General features: G+C 43.7%; 1 protein-coding gene across 2 annotated transcripts in view; it reads left to right on the forward strand.

Moving 5' to 3' along the window:
• LOC5514424 (phosphatidylinositol 4-kinase alpha) overlaps nucleotides 1-14,801 on the forward strand; it is a 34,039-nt gene that overhangs the window by 18,539 nt on the left and 699 nt on the right. The window contains exons 13-36 of one of the 2 annotated variants that reach the window (XM_048729109.1): nucleotides 445-655; nucleotides 823-1,018; nucleotides 1,490-1,574; nucleotides 2,120-2,290; nucleotides 2,674-2,886; nucleotides 3,483-3,651; nucleotides 4,110-4,237; nucleotides 4,400-4,603; nucleotides 4,755-4,963; nucleotides 5,445-5,649; nucleotides 6,349-6,561; nucleotides 6,763-6,881; nucleotides 7,000-7,090; nucleotides 7,320-7,604; nucleotides 7,802-7,989; nucleotides 9,110-9,336; nucleotides 9,732-9,823; nucleotides 10,128-10,232; nucleotides 11,999-12,124; nucleotides 12,364-12,484; nucleotides 12,845-12,962; nucleotides 13,216-13,257; nucleotides 13,681-13,770; nucleotides 14,514-14,597. In XM_048729109.1, coding sequence (XP_048585066.1) covers nucleotides 445-655; nucleotides 823-1,018; nucleotides 1,490-1,574; nucleotides 2,120-2,290; nucleotides 2,674-2,886; nucleotides 3,483-3,651; nucleotides 4,110-4,237; nucleotides 4,400-4,603; nucleotides 4,755-4,963; nucleotides 5,445-5,649; nucleotides 6,349-6,561; nucleotides 6,763-6,881; nucleotides 7,000-7,090; nucleotides 7,320-7,604; nucleotides 7,802-7,989; nucleotides 9,110-9,336; nucleotides 9,732-9,823; nucleotides 10,128-10,232; nucleotides 11,999-12,124; nucleotides 12,364-12,484; nucleotides 12,845-12,962; nucleotides 13,216-13,257; nucleotides 13,681-13,770; nucleotides 14,514-14,597 — 3,692 coding nt within the window. Of the gene's footprint in view, nucleotides 1-444; nucleotides 656-822; nucleotides 1,019-1,489; nucleotides 1,575-2,119; nucleotides 2,291-2,673; nucleotides 2,887-3,482; nucleotides 3,652-4,109; nucleotides 4,238-4,399; nucleotides 4,604-4,754; nucleotides 4,964-5,444; nucleotides 5,650-6,348; nucleotides 6,562-6,762; nucleotides 6,882-6,999; nucleotides 7,091-7,319; nucleotides 7,605-7,801; nucleotides 7,990-9,109; nucleotides 9,337-9,729; nucleotides 9,824-10,127; nucleotides 10,233-11,998; nucleotides 12,125-12,363; nucleotides 12,485-12,844; nucleotides 12,963-13,215; nucleotides 13,258-13,680; nucleotides 13,771-14,513; nucleotides 14,598-14,801 lie in introns of those variants that run through there. The other variant, XR_007311946.1, reaches the window with a different exon arrangement.

Consider the following 14,801-nt stretch of genomic DNA (forward strand, 5'->3'; position numbering starts at 1 on the left):
GGAAACGTTTTGTTTTCGAATATTGGGCGAAGGCCGAGATGCGCGCCACAGGCGTCCCAATATTCGAAAAACAAACATTTCCGAATAACCCCGAATGAGAGCCGGATTGCAGGCTAGACATTTTGACCTCTTACCAAGCTCTCTCTGTCTCCAAGAAATGCTTACCCTTACAACAAGGCACTCGGAGCTGGAGTTGCAAAACTGGCGGGGAATCTAGTTAATTTATACAATTGACGTACAGCCTGTTTTGATACCGAAAGCGCTTGTGTGAGACGTTCATCCCCACAATATTGTATTTTACTTAAAGTTCTAAAGTCCTTTAATGACTAGAATGATTATTTTTTATTATTACTCGTGGTTTTGAAAAATTTCGAGGTTTCCTAGTTAAAACTAAAACCATTTTTCAACCGGGTGCCCTTTAAGTCACGCAAGTTTTTTTCCCAGGCTGAGCTTAATGAAGTGCGTTTGGCGTTACTTGACAACCTTGGCAACCCGCCAGAGATCGTCACCCTCGTCAACAAACTCAACTTCGGCCAGTGCACCTACCTGCTATCAGTCTACAAACTAGAAACACTCCGTGTATCTTCCGAGTCCAGCTCAATCCACTCCATATTTTCATACCTGGAAGATCGGGCAGTACAAAAAGACAAAGCAGGTAATCTGCTTTGTTGTGAAAAATTGTTGCCTTTTCCCACAAAACTGAGAGATGTTTAGAAAAAAAATATTTTGTGACTTTAATGTACCAATTTTAAGCTACCAACTCAATGTGGAGCCCAAAGACAAACTGTGGATTTGTTGTGATTGTGTTCCCTTTCTCTGTAGGTATGTGGCAATGCATCTCCGCCATCGGCGACAAGGTGTTCAAAGCTTTTCTCAACACGATGGCGAACAAGTCTCGCACGCCGTCACGTGAGCTAGAACTCGAGGGGCATGCGCAGTACCTGCTCATTAAATTCAACCATCTGCACAAGCGAATCCGCCGTGTGGCTGATAAATACTTGTCTGAACTCGTCGATAAGTAAGTAAAACATCTAGCAAAGCATGTGAAAGATTGTCCATAAGTAAGCCATCTGCAAGCACATCCACCGTGTCGCCGATCTGTCAGAAGTCAGTTAGCCAATCAGAAAGGCGTATACAGTTGATGCCACGAAATAACGGCTGAAATTCGCCTTACTACTGTAAACTATAGAGCTGGGAACTTTGGTTTCATAAGTGACTGGCGCTAGAACGATGGAAGCACATGTTGTTGGCCCTCAAAGCAAACAGCAGTTTTACCAATGTAAATAATGTCTTAAAATCGTACAAAATCAATCAGTCACTTAAAAATCTATAATCTGTAATCTGTTTGTTTGCTGTAGTATTTCAATTATAAAGTTCGCCCGATGTTTTTATTTTGTATTATGGTCTGTGCGGTGTTTTAATGAAGGCCACGCTCCATTTTGCGCATAGTAGCTCAGTTTTGCAATTCCTCTTGACGTTTGTTTTCTAGGTTTCCCCATCTCTTGTGGAATGGCAAGGTCCTTCACTTTATCCTGGACTTACTACAGACGCTATCAGAGTCGCTTGAACAACCGGTACGTGTGCCCTAACAACCACACCTTTTTCAGTTTTTTTTTCGGTCTCAAGGAATTGTGATTGAATTCTTTCATGAATTTTGAGTCTTTTGCTAACGATAAATAGATAACACTTGTTTGCTATCCTTTCTTAGCATAAGTGAAAGCATTGGTATGAATGCTTCGTAAGAAGTGAAAAATTGTAGTTTGGCCAGCCTCTCTACTTACTAGGGATAATAACATAACTAGAACTACTATAGACAAACAGTAAGAAAACTACCTGGTCAGCGTAGGCGTGGTGGACACTGGAAAATAAATCAAGACGGTTTTTACATTTAGTTTTATGTATGTTTTGCTCCTTTCTTTAAACAAGGTAGTTTTGCCGACGTTTCAAAGCATTAGTCCTTCGTTAAAGCAAGAAAAGCAAGAAAAAGGAAATACGCTCGTTTCTTTTTACTTGTCTCCGACGTAGGGCTATAGCTGAAAGCGTTAATTAATGTTTACCCTTAGAATGGCAAATTTGATATGAAGGTTCTGTATGTACTACGTCAATTATTTCACTCCAGGAAAGTCACCAGACGGTTCAGATGCTCGTTCCCGGGACCTCATACACTCTGGCCGTGCACGAAGAGATGGATGGGAGGGAGGGGACGGTTAGGGACTTTTCTGCTCGCTGTAGCGGCATCCTGAAAGAGGCCATCAAATGGGCCCCGGAGGCCACTCTCTCACTGCTACAGGTATGTCATTCACTATTTAGTGCCCGCGATCGCTCGCACATGTCGGGAAATACCAAATTGGCTCATTTCCAAATGAACCGACCCAAAACGAGACCAACCCGAACCGACTCTGTGTAAACAGGACAAACTATGTGTTTACCGGACCATGGCTCTTTGTAAAACGCACCGACCTTGTGTTAACAAGACCAGACCGACCCTGTCTAACTGGGACAGTCTCTGTATTAAACAGGTCTGCTCTGTGTCAATTGGACAGACCCTATTTAAGCATAGACAACTCTGTGTGAACAAGACAGATCCTGTTTAAACCAGATTGGATCGACACTATCTAAAGGTATTGTTACTGTGTAATCGTGACTGTATGAACGGTAGTTACCATTTTTTAGGACTACCTGCTGAAGTTCGAACACGTGTCTGTTGGTATGACTCACCATACAGGACTGGCGCTGGCTATGGAGAACATCGTGCAGTTTGCAGGACTCAACCCCAGGTCCATGTGTCTTAGTAGTGCTGCTCTAGACAAGAGACCGAGTTGCGTCAAAAAGGGTCTGGATCAAGTGCCGTCCGGGCTAACTATGAGAAGTAGATACCAGGGGGAGGTAAGGTTATGACGATGTCATTGTGGTTGGGTTGATGGAAGGGATATCATAGCTGGTTATGACGGTGGGAGTTTTAACGGTGTTGGGGGTTAAAGGTAATGTGACAGCGCTAGTAAAGACAGGGTCCTGTAGTGAGGTCTAATTCCCATTTTCCAGCCGCTGTTTACTTCAAATCCCTTTCCTGTGTCATGTAGCTTGAAACTTGTTCCAGGCTTGACCCTTCAGGAGCCTGTGGAAAAGGCGTCTAAGAGGGTGATGGGATGGTGTGAGCGACAGTGCTCACGTGAACAGCGGCATTTGAAATTGGTGTGAAGTAGCTGCGCTTTGACAATAAAAAATGTTGTTCTATCGTCATGGAGATTGAAGCCATGGTAGACATCGCTTTGACCATTCAAAGTATTGCTCCATTGTCATGTAGATTGTCAGCATTATGGCGATGGTAGAAATAGCTTTGATCATTAAAAGTATTGCTCTATCGTCAGATGGTTGACATGATGGCGGCGGTATAGATAGTACATATCGCTTATTGCTCTATCGTCAGATTGTCTAAATAGTAATGGTAGATAGTAGATATTGCTTATTGCTCCTATCATCAGATTGTTGGCATGATGGCGATGGTTGAGGCACAGTCTAAGGACGTTCGCGATGTCAGCACCAAGCTTTGCCGAGTGCTGAACAAGCAGCTTCAAGACAGCGTGACGGTGGCTGGTGAGGCTTACGTCTCAGCCATGTTCAAGGCTTCTGCTTTCCTTGTCACAACTAAAGGTACAGTTGTCGCACATTCTCCTTAAAGTTTTATTGCTACGAAATACATTAAAGATCACTGTAGGTAATCTTTTACATATGCCAATGCATTTTGTAATTTTTATTGCCAGCGAATCCCTTATATGCATTCCTCCCTGTTCTTCACGTAGGCCCTAAGAATTTGGAGATTTTCCGTAAACCATTGGTTTTTGCACTTACGCACGGTTGCATCGGTATATTAATTAGAGAAAATAGTGGAAATTCACCCTCACCCTCAGACACCCTCAGAATTTGTAAAATGTCTGTTATATGGAGATTCCACCATATCTAGAGAAGAAGCAACCCTAATGTAGGGCCTTTTTATTTAGTTTCTCTGAGTCCACTGTTTTTTGTACTTTCTATGTATATGTATGTATATTGTTGTATGTATGTATTTTAATCTTGCACTTATGCCATCCCTAATCTGTATGGGTTCACAGACGTTGATAAACAGCTGATGCATGACGTGTGCTGGTGCCCTGCGCAGATCTTTACCAAGGAATCCATGGCAACAGCTGTAGCATGCTGGGAATGGATCCTGGGGGCAAGAAAGGACGTTGAGCTGCAGGTCAGCGGTAGTATACCACTGCGGCAATTGACCCTTTGAGTGTGACTGTTTCTCAGCGATGTCATCATCTAATTTCATAGCTTGTAAACAGGTGTACTTTATTGCAGCTGTTTTTATTATGTAAACAAACATAAAAAATAGAAAATTAATTATTCTTGGCAGATGATGCGTGAAATAAGCTGCGCTTGGCAATGGACTGTTTGTAGGCGGGTTGGGTTGTTCTCACGTGACACTGTCCCAGAGAGTCCGCTGGCCTCTTTTGACGACAATTCTCCTCCCAAGGCCCCGGATGTTGCACCTCATGACATCTGGATCAGGTTTCTGGCCCAGCGGTTTGAGATGGTTAAATACTACAGCACTGATCAGGTATTCCTTGGTATACCTCACGGTATAATTGTTGCTTTTGTAACGCCTAATATACGTCATGTTCTCATTGCTTGCGTGACGCCCCCTGTTTGACGATTCCTCTTTTAAACTATTCTAATAACGTTATTTTCAACAATGGATTGCGTTACAGGTACAAATCATCATGACACTTGTGCAGCGCTCCCTCCCCCTCTCAGTCAGTCGGGATAACTTCATGTCCCGTCACGTTGCGGCTGTTCGCCCGCGGTTTCGACTACTGTCCCTCGGGATGGCTGTGTTGCAGGGTGACTTTCTTGGAAACTCTGTGGCGAAGAATGTGCTCAGGGAGCGAGTCTATTGCAACGCACTTGACTACTTCAGGTAGTGCGCTTGAATACTACACGTGCGGACGTATGGCTTGTGTTATTTAATGTAATTGTTAGTTGAAATCTCGAATGATAGTGTCAAGATGTAGTGTCAAACCTTTAACATACTATCTCTTCTTGTGTTATCCTGCTTGTGTAGTGTCAAGCCTATAACATACTATCTAATCTTGTGTTATCTAAAGAGAAGTGTCAAGCCTATAACATGCCATCTAACTTGTGTTATCTGCTTGTGTAGTGTCAAGCCTATAACATACTATCTCTTCTTGTGTTATCTGCTTGTGTAGTGTCAACCTATAACATGCTATCTAATCTTGTGTTATCTTTTTGTGTAGTGTCAAGCCTATAACATGCTATCTTACTTGTGTTATCTACTTGTGTAGTATCAAGCCTACAACATGCTATCTAACTTGTGTTATCTACTTGTGTAATGTCAAGCCTATAACATGCTATCTTACTTGTGTTATCTACTTGTGTAGTATCAAGCCTATGTGGCCGGTCACCGATAGCACTGAATTGCGTGTGGATGTGACTGTTCTTGTCAAGTTCTGGCAAGCCATCCTTGCGGACAAGAAGTACATGAAGCATTTCATGATGTCTCCGGTGGATTCATATCCACTCGGGGCTCAGTCGTCAGGCTCACATTACTCAAGCTCACATACGGATCTAGGGCCATACTTGCAAGTAAGTCATGCACCTTTTTCCACGAGAATATGAATACCTAGGGGCTCAGTCATAAAATATACAGTACACTCCTATTTTATAAGAACCCTTTTTAAAAGAACGTCCAGCCTGAGATTTCACCAAGTTATAAGAATTATGCTAAGAACATGCCGAGGTTCAGATTTAATTTTTTTTCTTTTATAGTCCTGATGCGTTTTAAAATGCAGAATCAAATTGTGCTCATAGTAACATCCTTATTATTGCTATTGATCATTAGCGTAATTCTCTTCCTAATAATTCATTGGGTGTTATATTCTTACACTAAAATTTATTAAGAACATCTTTAAGAAAATATTCAGCCTTTAAATGTCCCACAAATAAGAACGGCCCAGCTTCATCTGAAAATTTGACGTTCTTATAAAAAAGATTGTACTTTAGTTCCCTATTACCAGTTTTATCTTTGAATTTTTTTATTGCCCTTACCAAGTGGTTTCTGTTCTTGTCACCCCACCACAGGGTAACCATTCTTTTCCTCCCCCCCCCCCCCCCCCACAGGATAACCATTCTCTTCTGCCTCCACAGGGTAACCCTCCTTGTCTCCCCACCACAGGGTAACCATCCTTCTCGCTACATGTCATTATCCCCATTTCCCTTGCCACAGGGTACACGACTCTGCCCCCCTCACCACACGCAAATTATTCTTGTTTCCCCTCACCACAGGGCAACCGTTGGATGAATACTATCCCCCTCTCGAGTAATGTGTCATCCAGGCGTTCCACGAGCGCATCTAATGAGCGGGACTCGCCAGGCAATCAGCATACTGTACGGGACTACCTCAAGAGACGTAACCTGATCCTGGCCCTTGTCCGCAGAGAGGTGGAGAGACTGTCCACCTGGCACAACTCACTAGCGCAGCCAGAAATGTCCTTTGAGGTGAGCTAGGGTCTGGGATGGGGCGAGGGGGAGTTGGAGAGTCTTTCCTCTTCTATGACTAATTTACTCATTAATTTCATTCCTCCCTTGACCAGCGCAAGAAGTCGATGACTAGCTTTCCTTTTAATTTCCTTTATCCTCTGACCAGGATGAGACGTCGATGAATAACTTGCTCTTTCATTTCATTCCTCCCTTGGCCAGGGTGAGACATCGATGACTAACTGGGCAAACCAAACGCTGTTCACTGAGCGTAATTGGCGTGACTTGGTGCGTCTGGCTTGGCTCATCTCTCCTGGAATCGCCGTTCACCTGCCAACAAGGTAGTTAACCACTGCTTAGTGAGACTCTTGACTTGTGTGGTAGATGAATGTCTTACCTAAACACACAAACCTGCTTTACAAATATATTCATAGCAATCATTTCACCCTTTTCTTTCAGATACAAAGACGTACCGATAGTGCAACGGGAGGTCTCACGTCTTGTCCGAAACAACCCAATCGCAGTGGCCCACATTCCGGACGCCTTGCACGTAAGCATGAGAAAATAGAACCAGTAGAATTCCTAGTCATGGGCAGTCCTCCTGGGCCCTCCCTATCAGTTATATTTTGCGTTTTGGGTTTCCTGTGATTGATGATGTATTTCCCCAGACCTCTTGCCTTTGCCCCACGGCCAACCACAGGTATCCCGAGCAGATCCCAACTAGACTGTTATTGTCACTTTGTTTGGGTACAAATGTTTATTTTTTGTTGTTGTTTCAGTACATCGTCACAGAGTCTACAGTCAAGATGGACATCCCCGAGCTAACGCATGCGCTGTGCTGGTCGGCCGTGCCTCCAGTACAAGCCATCGCCTTCTTCTCACAACAATACCCTCCTCATCCTCTGACAGCTCAGTACGCGATCCGCGTCCTGCAGTCCTTCCCGCCCGATTCCATTCTTATTTATATCCCACAACTTGTTCAGGCGACGCGTTATGATGCGCTTGGTTTTGTTACGGAGTACATCATTTGGGCCGCACAGCATTCACAGTTACTAGCCCACCAGGTAAAGTAGTATATAGTGGCTGATTTCAGGGCGTTTTTAAACTGGGCTCGTTGCGGCGTAAGTGTAGGTGTTACATAGATTCACATAGCATCTTATTGCATCTGTAAACAGCTGTGGCCTTTTATACCGCAAGAGAACAAGTCAAGTCATACACATAGAACACTTAGGTTTACATATTTGTTTTTTTACTCCATCAGTTGATCTGGAACATGAAGACCAACATGTTCGTGGACGAGGAGGGCCTTCACAAGGACTCGCAGATCGGTGACCATCTGGACCAGCTCATCGGGCGAATCACGAGCACCGTGTCTGGACCAGAACGCGATTTCTACACACGAGAGTTCGAGTTCTTTGACAAAGTCACCAACATATCTGCCGTTATCAAGTAAGATCCCTTATGATCCCTTAAGATCCGTTATCAAGTAAGATCCCTTATGATCCCTTAAGATCCGTTATCGAGTAAGATCCCTTATGATCCCTTAAGATCCATTATCAAGTAAGATCCCTTATGATCCCTTAAAATCCGTTATCAAGTAAGATCCCTTATGATCCCTTAAGATCCGTTATCAAGTAAGATCCCTTATGATCCCTTAAGATCCGTTATCAAGTAAGATCCCTTATGATCCCTCAAGATCCGTTATCAAGTAAGATCCCTTATGATCCCTTAAGATCCGTTATCGAGTAAGATCCCTTATGATCCCTTAAGATCCGTTATCAAGTAAGATCCCTTATGATCCCTTAAAATCCGTTATCAAGTAAGATCCCTTATGATCCCTTAAGATCCGTTATCAAGTAAGATCCCTTATGATCCCTCAAGATCCGTTATCAAGTAAGATCCCTTATGATCCCTTAAGATCCGTTATCAAGTAAGATCTCTTATGATCCCTTAAGATCCGTTATCAAGTAAGATCCCTTATGATCCCTTAAGATCCGTTATCAAGTAAGATCCCTTATGCTTGTATATCACATGACACACGCCAATCACGCGCACTCCGTCTATCACACACTAATCACTCTTGTATCATGTCTATCACAGACGAGACACGCATGTTTTATGTGTTTATCACACACCAAGCACACGTGTCACGTTTCTGTCACACCAATAACACACGTATAACGTGTCCCTATCACACATCTATGCCGAGCGTCTCTCAAAACGCTGGTCATCGCGGGTATCAAATACCACATGCCTATCACATGAATGGCGTATTCAAATCGTTGTCTTTTTTGTTGCTTGATGCTTTCAATAATTTTTATTATTAGGCAGTCTCTATTTTTGCCTTGGAATAATTTATTTACACTTTGAAAGCTTTGTGCTTTTTACGATGTTTTCATGTCAAGGGGTAATTGGGGATTCGTTGTTTAAACTATTTTATGTGGTTCCTATAAGTTGCGTATCACTTAAGTTACGTAGTCAGACGTTTCTGTGTGTTTTGTCCTCCTCTACTTCACACAAATTCGTAATCTATCCTCATCAGAGGTATGAGAATATAAACTCTCTGCAGGCCATTCCCGAAGGGTCCCGAGCGCAAAGAGGCGTGTCTTAGGGCGCTGGGTGATATCCGGGCCGAGAAGGGCGTGTACCTGCCTAGCAACCCCGAGGCGATGGTGCTCGAGATTGACCAGACTTCCGGTACGCCCATGCAGAGTGCGGCAAAGGCGCCATTCCTCGCCAAGTTCAAGGTCAAGCGCATGGGCATCGCTGAGCTAGAGAGCATCAACGTCAAAAAAGGTGCTGACCGGGCTTGGTATCTGTGGTGCTAGAAGGGCAGTTGTAGCCCATAACTGTTGTATTTAAGAAGTGCTGGTGTTCCTGTGGTATTTAGAGGATCATTCTATTAGCGGAGTTTGAGCTAGAGAGCATCAACGTAAAAAAGGTGCAGAAAGGGATTGGTATACCTGCGGTGCTAGAAGGGCAGAAGGGCAGTTGCCCATAACTGTTGTATATAAGGAGTGCTGGTATCCCTGTTGTATAAAGAGGATGATCATATTAATGAAGTTGTGGTATCCCTGTGGTATTATAAAGGCTGGTTGTACTTGTGGAAGCATGAATGTTGCTAAAGCTTCCTTAACATTTCCCCTTTTACTCATGCAGTATCCTTCATTAACTGAATTGTTCTTGTGCAGATTTTCCCTGTGACTCAGATGAGGCGAACCAGGAAAACCCTAACGTGTACTGGCAGGCGGCCATCTTCAAGGTCGGCGATGACGTACGACAGGTGAGTATCGAACAAACAACGTGACTCCTGCGGCACGTTAGTCCGTTATTGTTGACACTTGTCTTGTTCTAGTCTTAATCTCATTTCAGGACATACTCGCGCTGCAAGTTATTCCGAAATTGTCGACACGAGTCTTTATCTGGTCTATTTCTCATTTCAGGACATACTCATCTCTGCATGTTATTCCGTTATTGTCGACATAAGTTCTGATCTTGTCTCGATCTCCTTTTAGGAAATGCTCGCGCTGCAATGTTATTTTGTTGTTGTCGACACTAGTCTTGACCCAGTCTTGATCTCGTTTCAGGACATGCTCGCGCTGCAAGTTATTTCTCTGTTCAAGAACATATTCGAGCAGGTCGGTCTGGACGTGTACCTCAAGCCCTATAGAGTAGTGGCCACCTCGCCAGGGGTAAGATTTATAGAAATTATGATCTCTTGTCGACAGCCTTGGATCTCTTGTCGACATCCTTGGATCTCTTGTCGACAGCCTTGGATCTCTTGTCGACAGCCTTGGATCTCTTGTCGACAGCCTTGGATCTCTTGTCGACAGCCCTCGATCTCTTGTTGACATCCTTCGATTTCTTGTTGACAACCTTGGATCTCATGCTGACAACCGTGGATTTTATGTTGACAGCCCTCGATCTCATGTCGACAGCCTTGGATCTCTTGTCGACATCCTTGGATCTCTTGTCGACAGCCTTGGATCTCATGTCGACAGCCTAGGATCTCTTGTCGACAGCGTTGGATCTCTTGTCGACAGCGTTGGATCTCTTGTCGACAGCCTTGGATCTTTTGTCGGCAGCCTTGAATCTCTTGTCGACAGCCTTGGATCTCATGTCGACATCCTTGGATCTCATGTCGACAGCCTTGGATCTCTTGTCGACAGCCTTGGATCTCATGTCGATAGCCTTGAATCTCTTGTCGACAACCTTGGATCTCTTGTCGACAGCCTTGGATCTCTTGTCGACAGCCTTGAATCTCTTGTCGACAGCCTTGGATCTCATATCGACAGCCTTGGATCTCATGTCGACAGCCTTGGATCTCTTGTCGACAGCCTTGGGTCTCTTGTCGACAGCCTTGGATCTCATGTCGACAGCCTTGGATCTCTTGTCGACAGCCTTGGATCTCATGTCGACAGCCTTGGATCTCTTGTCGACAGCCTTGGATCTCATGTCGACAGCCTTGGATCTCTTGTCGACAGCCTTGGATCTCATGTCGACAGCCTTGGATCTCTTGTTGACAGCCTTGGATCTCATGTCGACAGCCTTGGATCTCATGTCGACAGCCTTGGATCTCATGTCGACAGCCTTGGATCTCATGTCGACAGCCTTGGATCTCTTGTCGACAGCCTTCGATCTCTTGTTGACAACCTTCGATTTCTTGTTGACAACCTTGGATCTCATGCTGACAACCGTGGATTTTATGTTGACAGCCCTCGATCTCATGTTGACAGCCTTGGGTCTCTTGTCGACAGCCTTGGATCTCTTGTCGGCAGCCTTGGATCTCTTGTCGACAGCATTGGATCTCATGTTGACAACTTTGGATCTCATGCTGACAACTGTGGATTTCATGTTGACAGCCCTCGATCTCTTGTTGACAGCCTTGAATTTCTTGTTGACAACCTTGGATCTCTTGTCGACAGCATTGGATCTCATGTTGACAACTCAACCTTGATCGACAGCCTTGGATCTCTTGTCGGCAGCCTTGGATCTCTTGTCGACAGCATTGGATCTCATGTTGACAACTTTGGATCTCATGCTGACAACTGTGGATTTCATGTTGACAGCCCTCGATCTCTTGTTGACAGCCTTGAATTTCTTGTTGACAACCTTGGATCGCATGTTTACAACCTTGGATCTCATGTTGACAACCTTGGATCTCATGTTGACAACCTTCCATTTCTTGTTGAAAACCTTCCATTTCTTGTTGAAAACCCTCGACCTCTTGTTGACAACCTTCATTCTCATGTTGAAAAACTTCGATATATATTACCGTGCGATACCGGCAAGAACCATTATTAAGAGGTAGTGGGAGTTGTTATGGTTGTCAAGGGAGATTAGGGGTTGCTAAGTAGCATAATAGGTACCTACAATAGTAGGTAGAGTGATTGAAGGTAGATGAATTTACCCATACTCTTCAACCTATCACTAACCCCCTCCCCCTTTCCTTTCTTAGTGTGGTGTCATCGAGTGCGTGCCCGACTCCAAGTCACGTGACCAGCTAGGGCGTCAGACCGAGGTGGACTTGTACGAGTACTACTTGAAGACGTACGGAGATGAAAGTACGCCTGCCTTCCAACAGGTAACGCGGGCTACCTGTGATGATATTTATTGGTTTCCGGCACGTCTTTCTGAACCATTTCTTTAGAATTTACTTTTGTGAATAATACATCTCTAGTTTTTACTTAAAACTTAAAGGGGACCCCGGGTGGCGTAGTTGGCAGAACATCGAGTTAGTTCAATAGGCACGGTCAAATAGTCTTAACTACTCCCGGTGTAACCGCACTCCTAAAACGTTATCAAATACACTCTGTTTTACAGGCCCGGTCGAACTTTATAAAGAGCATGGCGGCGTACTCCATAGTAAGCTTCTTGTTGCAGATTAAGGATCGTCATAATGGCAACCTGATGCTGGATAGAGAAGGCCATATTATTCATATCGGTTAGTCCCATGTAGTATTAAGCACTCTAAAAGGTTCAAGTTTAATTCTTAAGTTACCTTCTGTATTTACTTGTTTGTTGTGTGCGTTTCGATGCCAGTCAAATTTTAGACTAATTTTTAAAGAAACGTAACGGAAAGGATGTTTACACGAAACCTTAGGAATTTGTTCTCTGTATTTACACGGGTTTTCTTACAATAAGCGGTAGTTTTTTGTTTGTTTGTTTGATTAGCCTGGTCTCATATTTATACAGAACGTGCAACAAAACAATCTTAAAACGGTCTTGGACTGGTACATAGTCAGGAGGCGTTAGACTTGAGGTTTATATTTGAGGAGTGTGCACTAAATATGACTTGTCTCAGATTTTGGATTCATGTTCGAGTCGTCTCCGGGTGGTAACCTGGGTTTTGAGCCGGACATGAAGATTTCCCACGAGATGGTTATGATCATGGGTGGTACCATGGAGTCCCCACCTTTCAGGCAAGTACTATTGAGGCACGGTTAATAACCTTTCCAGAAGACCACGCTAGAAGAAGCGAAGAGCTAAGGAAACAAGATGAGAAAAGATAAGGAGAAGAGAATGGAAGGAAAGGGTGGAGGTGACAGGAATAGGGGTAGAAGAAACGCGAGGGGAGTGGGGGGAGACAAAATAGTGGAAAAAAGAATTAAGGAAAATGAGAGAGACCATGTTCAATGAGAACCATTCTCATACTGAATTGTATCCCTGTTGCAGGTGGTTTATGGACCTATGTGTCAAGTCCTATCTAGCAGTAAGGTAAATACCCCTCTGATATTATTCGCTTTTCTCGCTATCCTTGTTTTGTACGTTTTACAATTTTTGTTATTGTTGTTTTTAGTAGTGAGGTCGGTGATAATGACAACAATGACAATGTCATATTTGAGTGTATAATTGACATTAGTATATGAAACTCGGGAACCTCGCAAGAACAATCGATTTGATTGATTGAGAAACTAGAGATAAAATGCAATATACACCCATCCACCTCAATGGAAATGGTATAATTGTTGATTAGACAAACAACGCACAGTGTGACAAATAAGGACCCTCAAAATAATAAAATCGAGATCAATGATGTAAATGTTTATAATTTGTTCATTTTTGTGAATTTTTATTTATATGAGTATATTATGATCAAGAAAAGCAGATACTTTACATTTTATCATTCTGTTTGTTCAGACCCTACCAGGAGGCGCTCGTGTCTCTAGTCGCCTTGATGTTAGACACAGGGTTACCATGCTTTCGGGGCGAGACACTTAAACGCCTCAGGTCAGTATTACAGACTTATAGGTATGTCGTAGCGAAGATGTTAGACACAGTGTTATCATGCTTTCGGGGCGAGACACTTTAACGCCCCAGGTCAGTATTACAGACTTTTGTATGCCGTAGCCTTGATGTTAGACACAGTGTTATCATGCTTTCGGGGCGAGACACTTAAACGCCCCAGGTCAGTATTACAGACCTTTAGGTATGTCGTAGCAATGATGTTGGACACAGTGTTACCATTGTTTCCGGGGGGGGATTCAACGTCTATGATTTCTTAATATTCATATGAAAGACATCCAAAAAGTTGTTCAAATTTCGAAAATAACTACCTCAAATATTCTTTCGCCAGTACATCAACAGCTTTCCCAAATTAGCCGATGGAGATATATGTTTTTCCACGTAGGTATTTTACTAAGGCATTTCCAAGGCTAGACGCCTTAAAGCCTAGTTACATAATATACAGTTGCTTTGACAAAAGGTTGTCGTCAACCGGCTTTGCGACTACTCGACAAGCCCGCATGTTAGCATGGGTAAAGAAAGACTGAAGCGCCTAGCAACATATATTAGCCACTGCATAGCTTCAGACTTAGACGCGGTAGCAGTAGCTAATATATGCAGCTAGGCGCTTCAGTAATTTTTACCCATGCTTACATGCGGGCTAGTCGCGAAGCCGGTTCGACGACAACCTTTTGTCAAACGACTGTATATCCTCGGCTTCACGATGTGACGTTATCATCATGTTCCAGGGCGAGGTTCAGCCCAGCGCAAAGCGAGAAGGAAGCTGCTACCTACATGTCCAAGGTCATCCGGGACTCCTACCTCAACTACAGGTCAGCAGTGTTCCTATGGTTCCTATGGTAACGTGACTGGCCATGCCAGTCCATGGGCGTGTCTAGAGACAAACGCAGGGCGGGGTCCAGAGTAGTAGTTCACTGACCACGTGACAGGCTTAAATCGACATCCTTAGCTCTGGTAATAGATCACTAGATATATCTGAATTTTTTTCTATCCAAATACACGCATAAAATTAACCG

The sequence above is a fragment of the Nematostella vectensis genome, chromosome 1, assembly GCF_932526225.1.
Source record: "Nematostella vectensis chromosome 1, jaNemVect1.1, whole genome shotgun sequence".
NCBI classification, from domain to species: Eukaryota; Metazoa; Cnidaria; class Anthozoa; order Actiniaria; family Edwardsiidae; genus Nematostella; species Nematostella vectensis.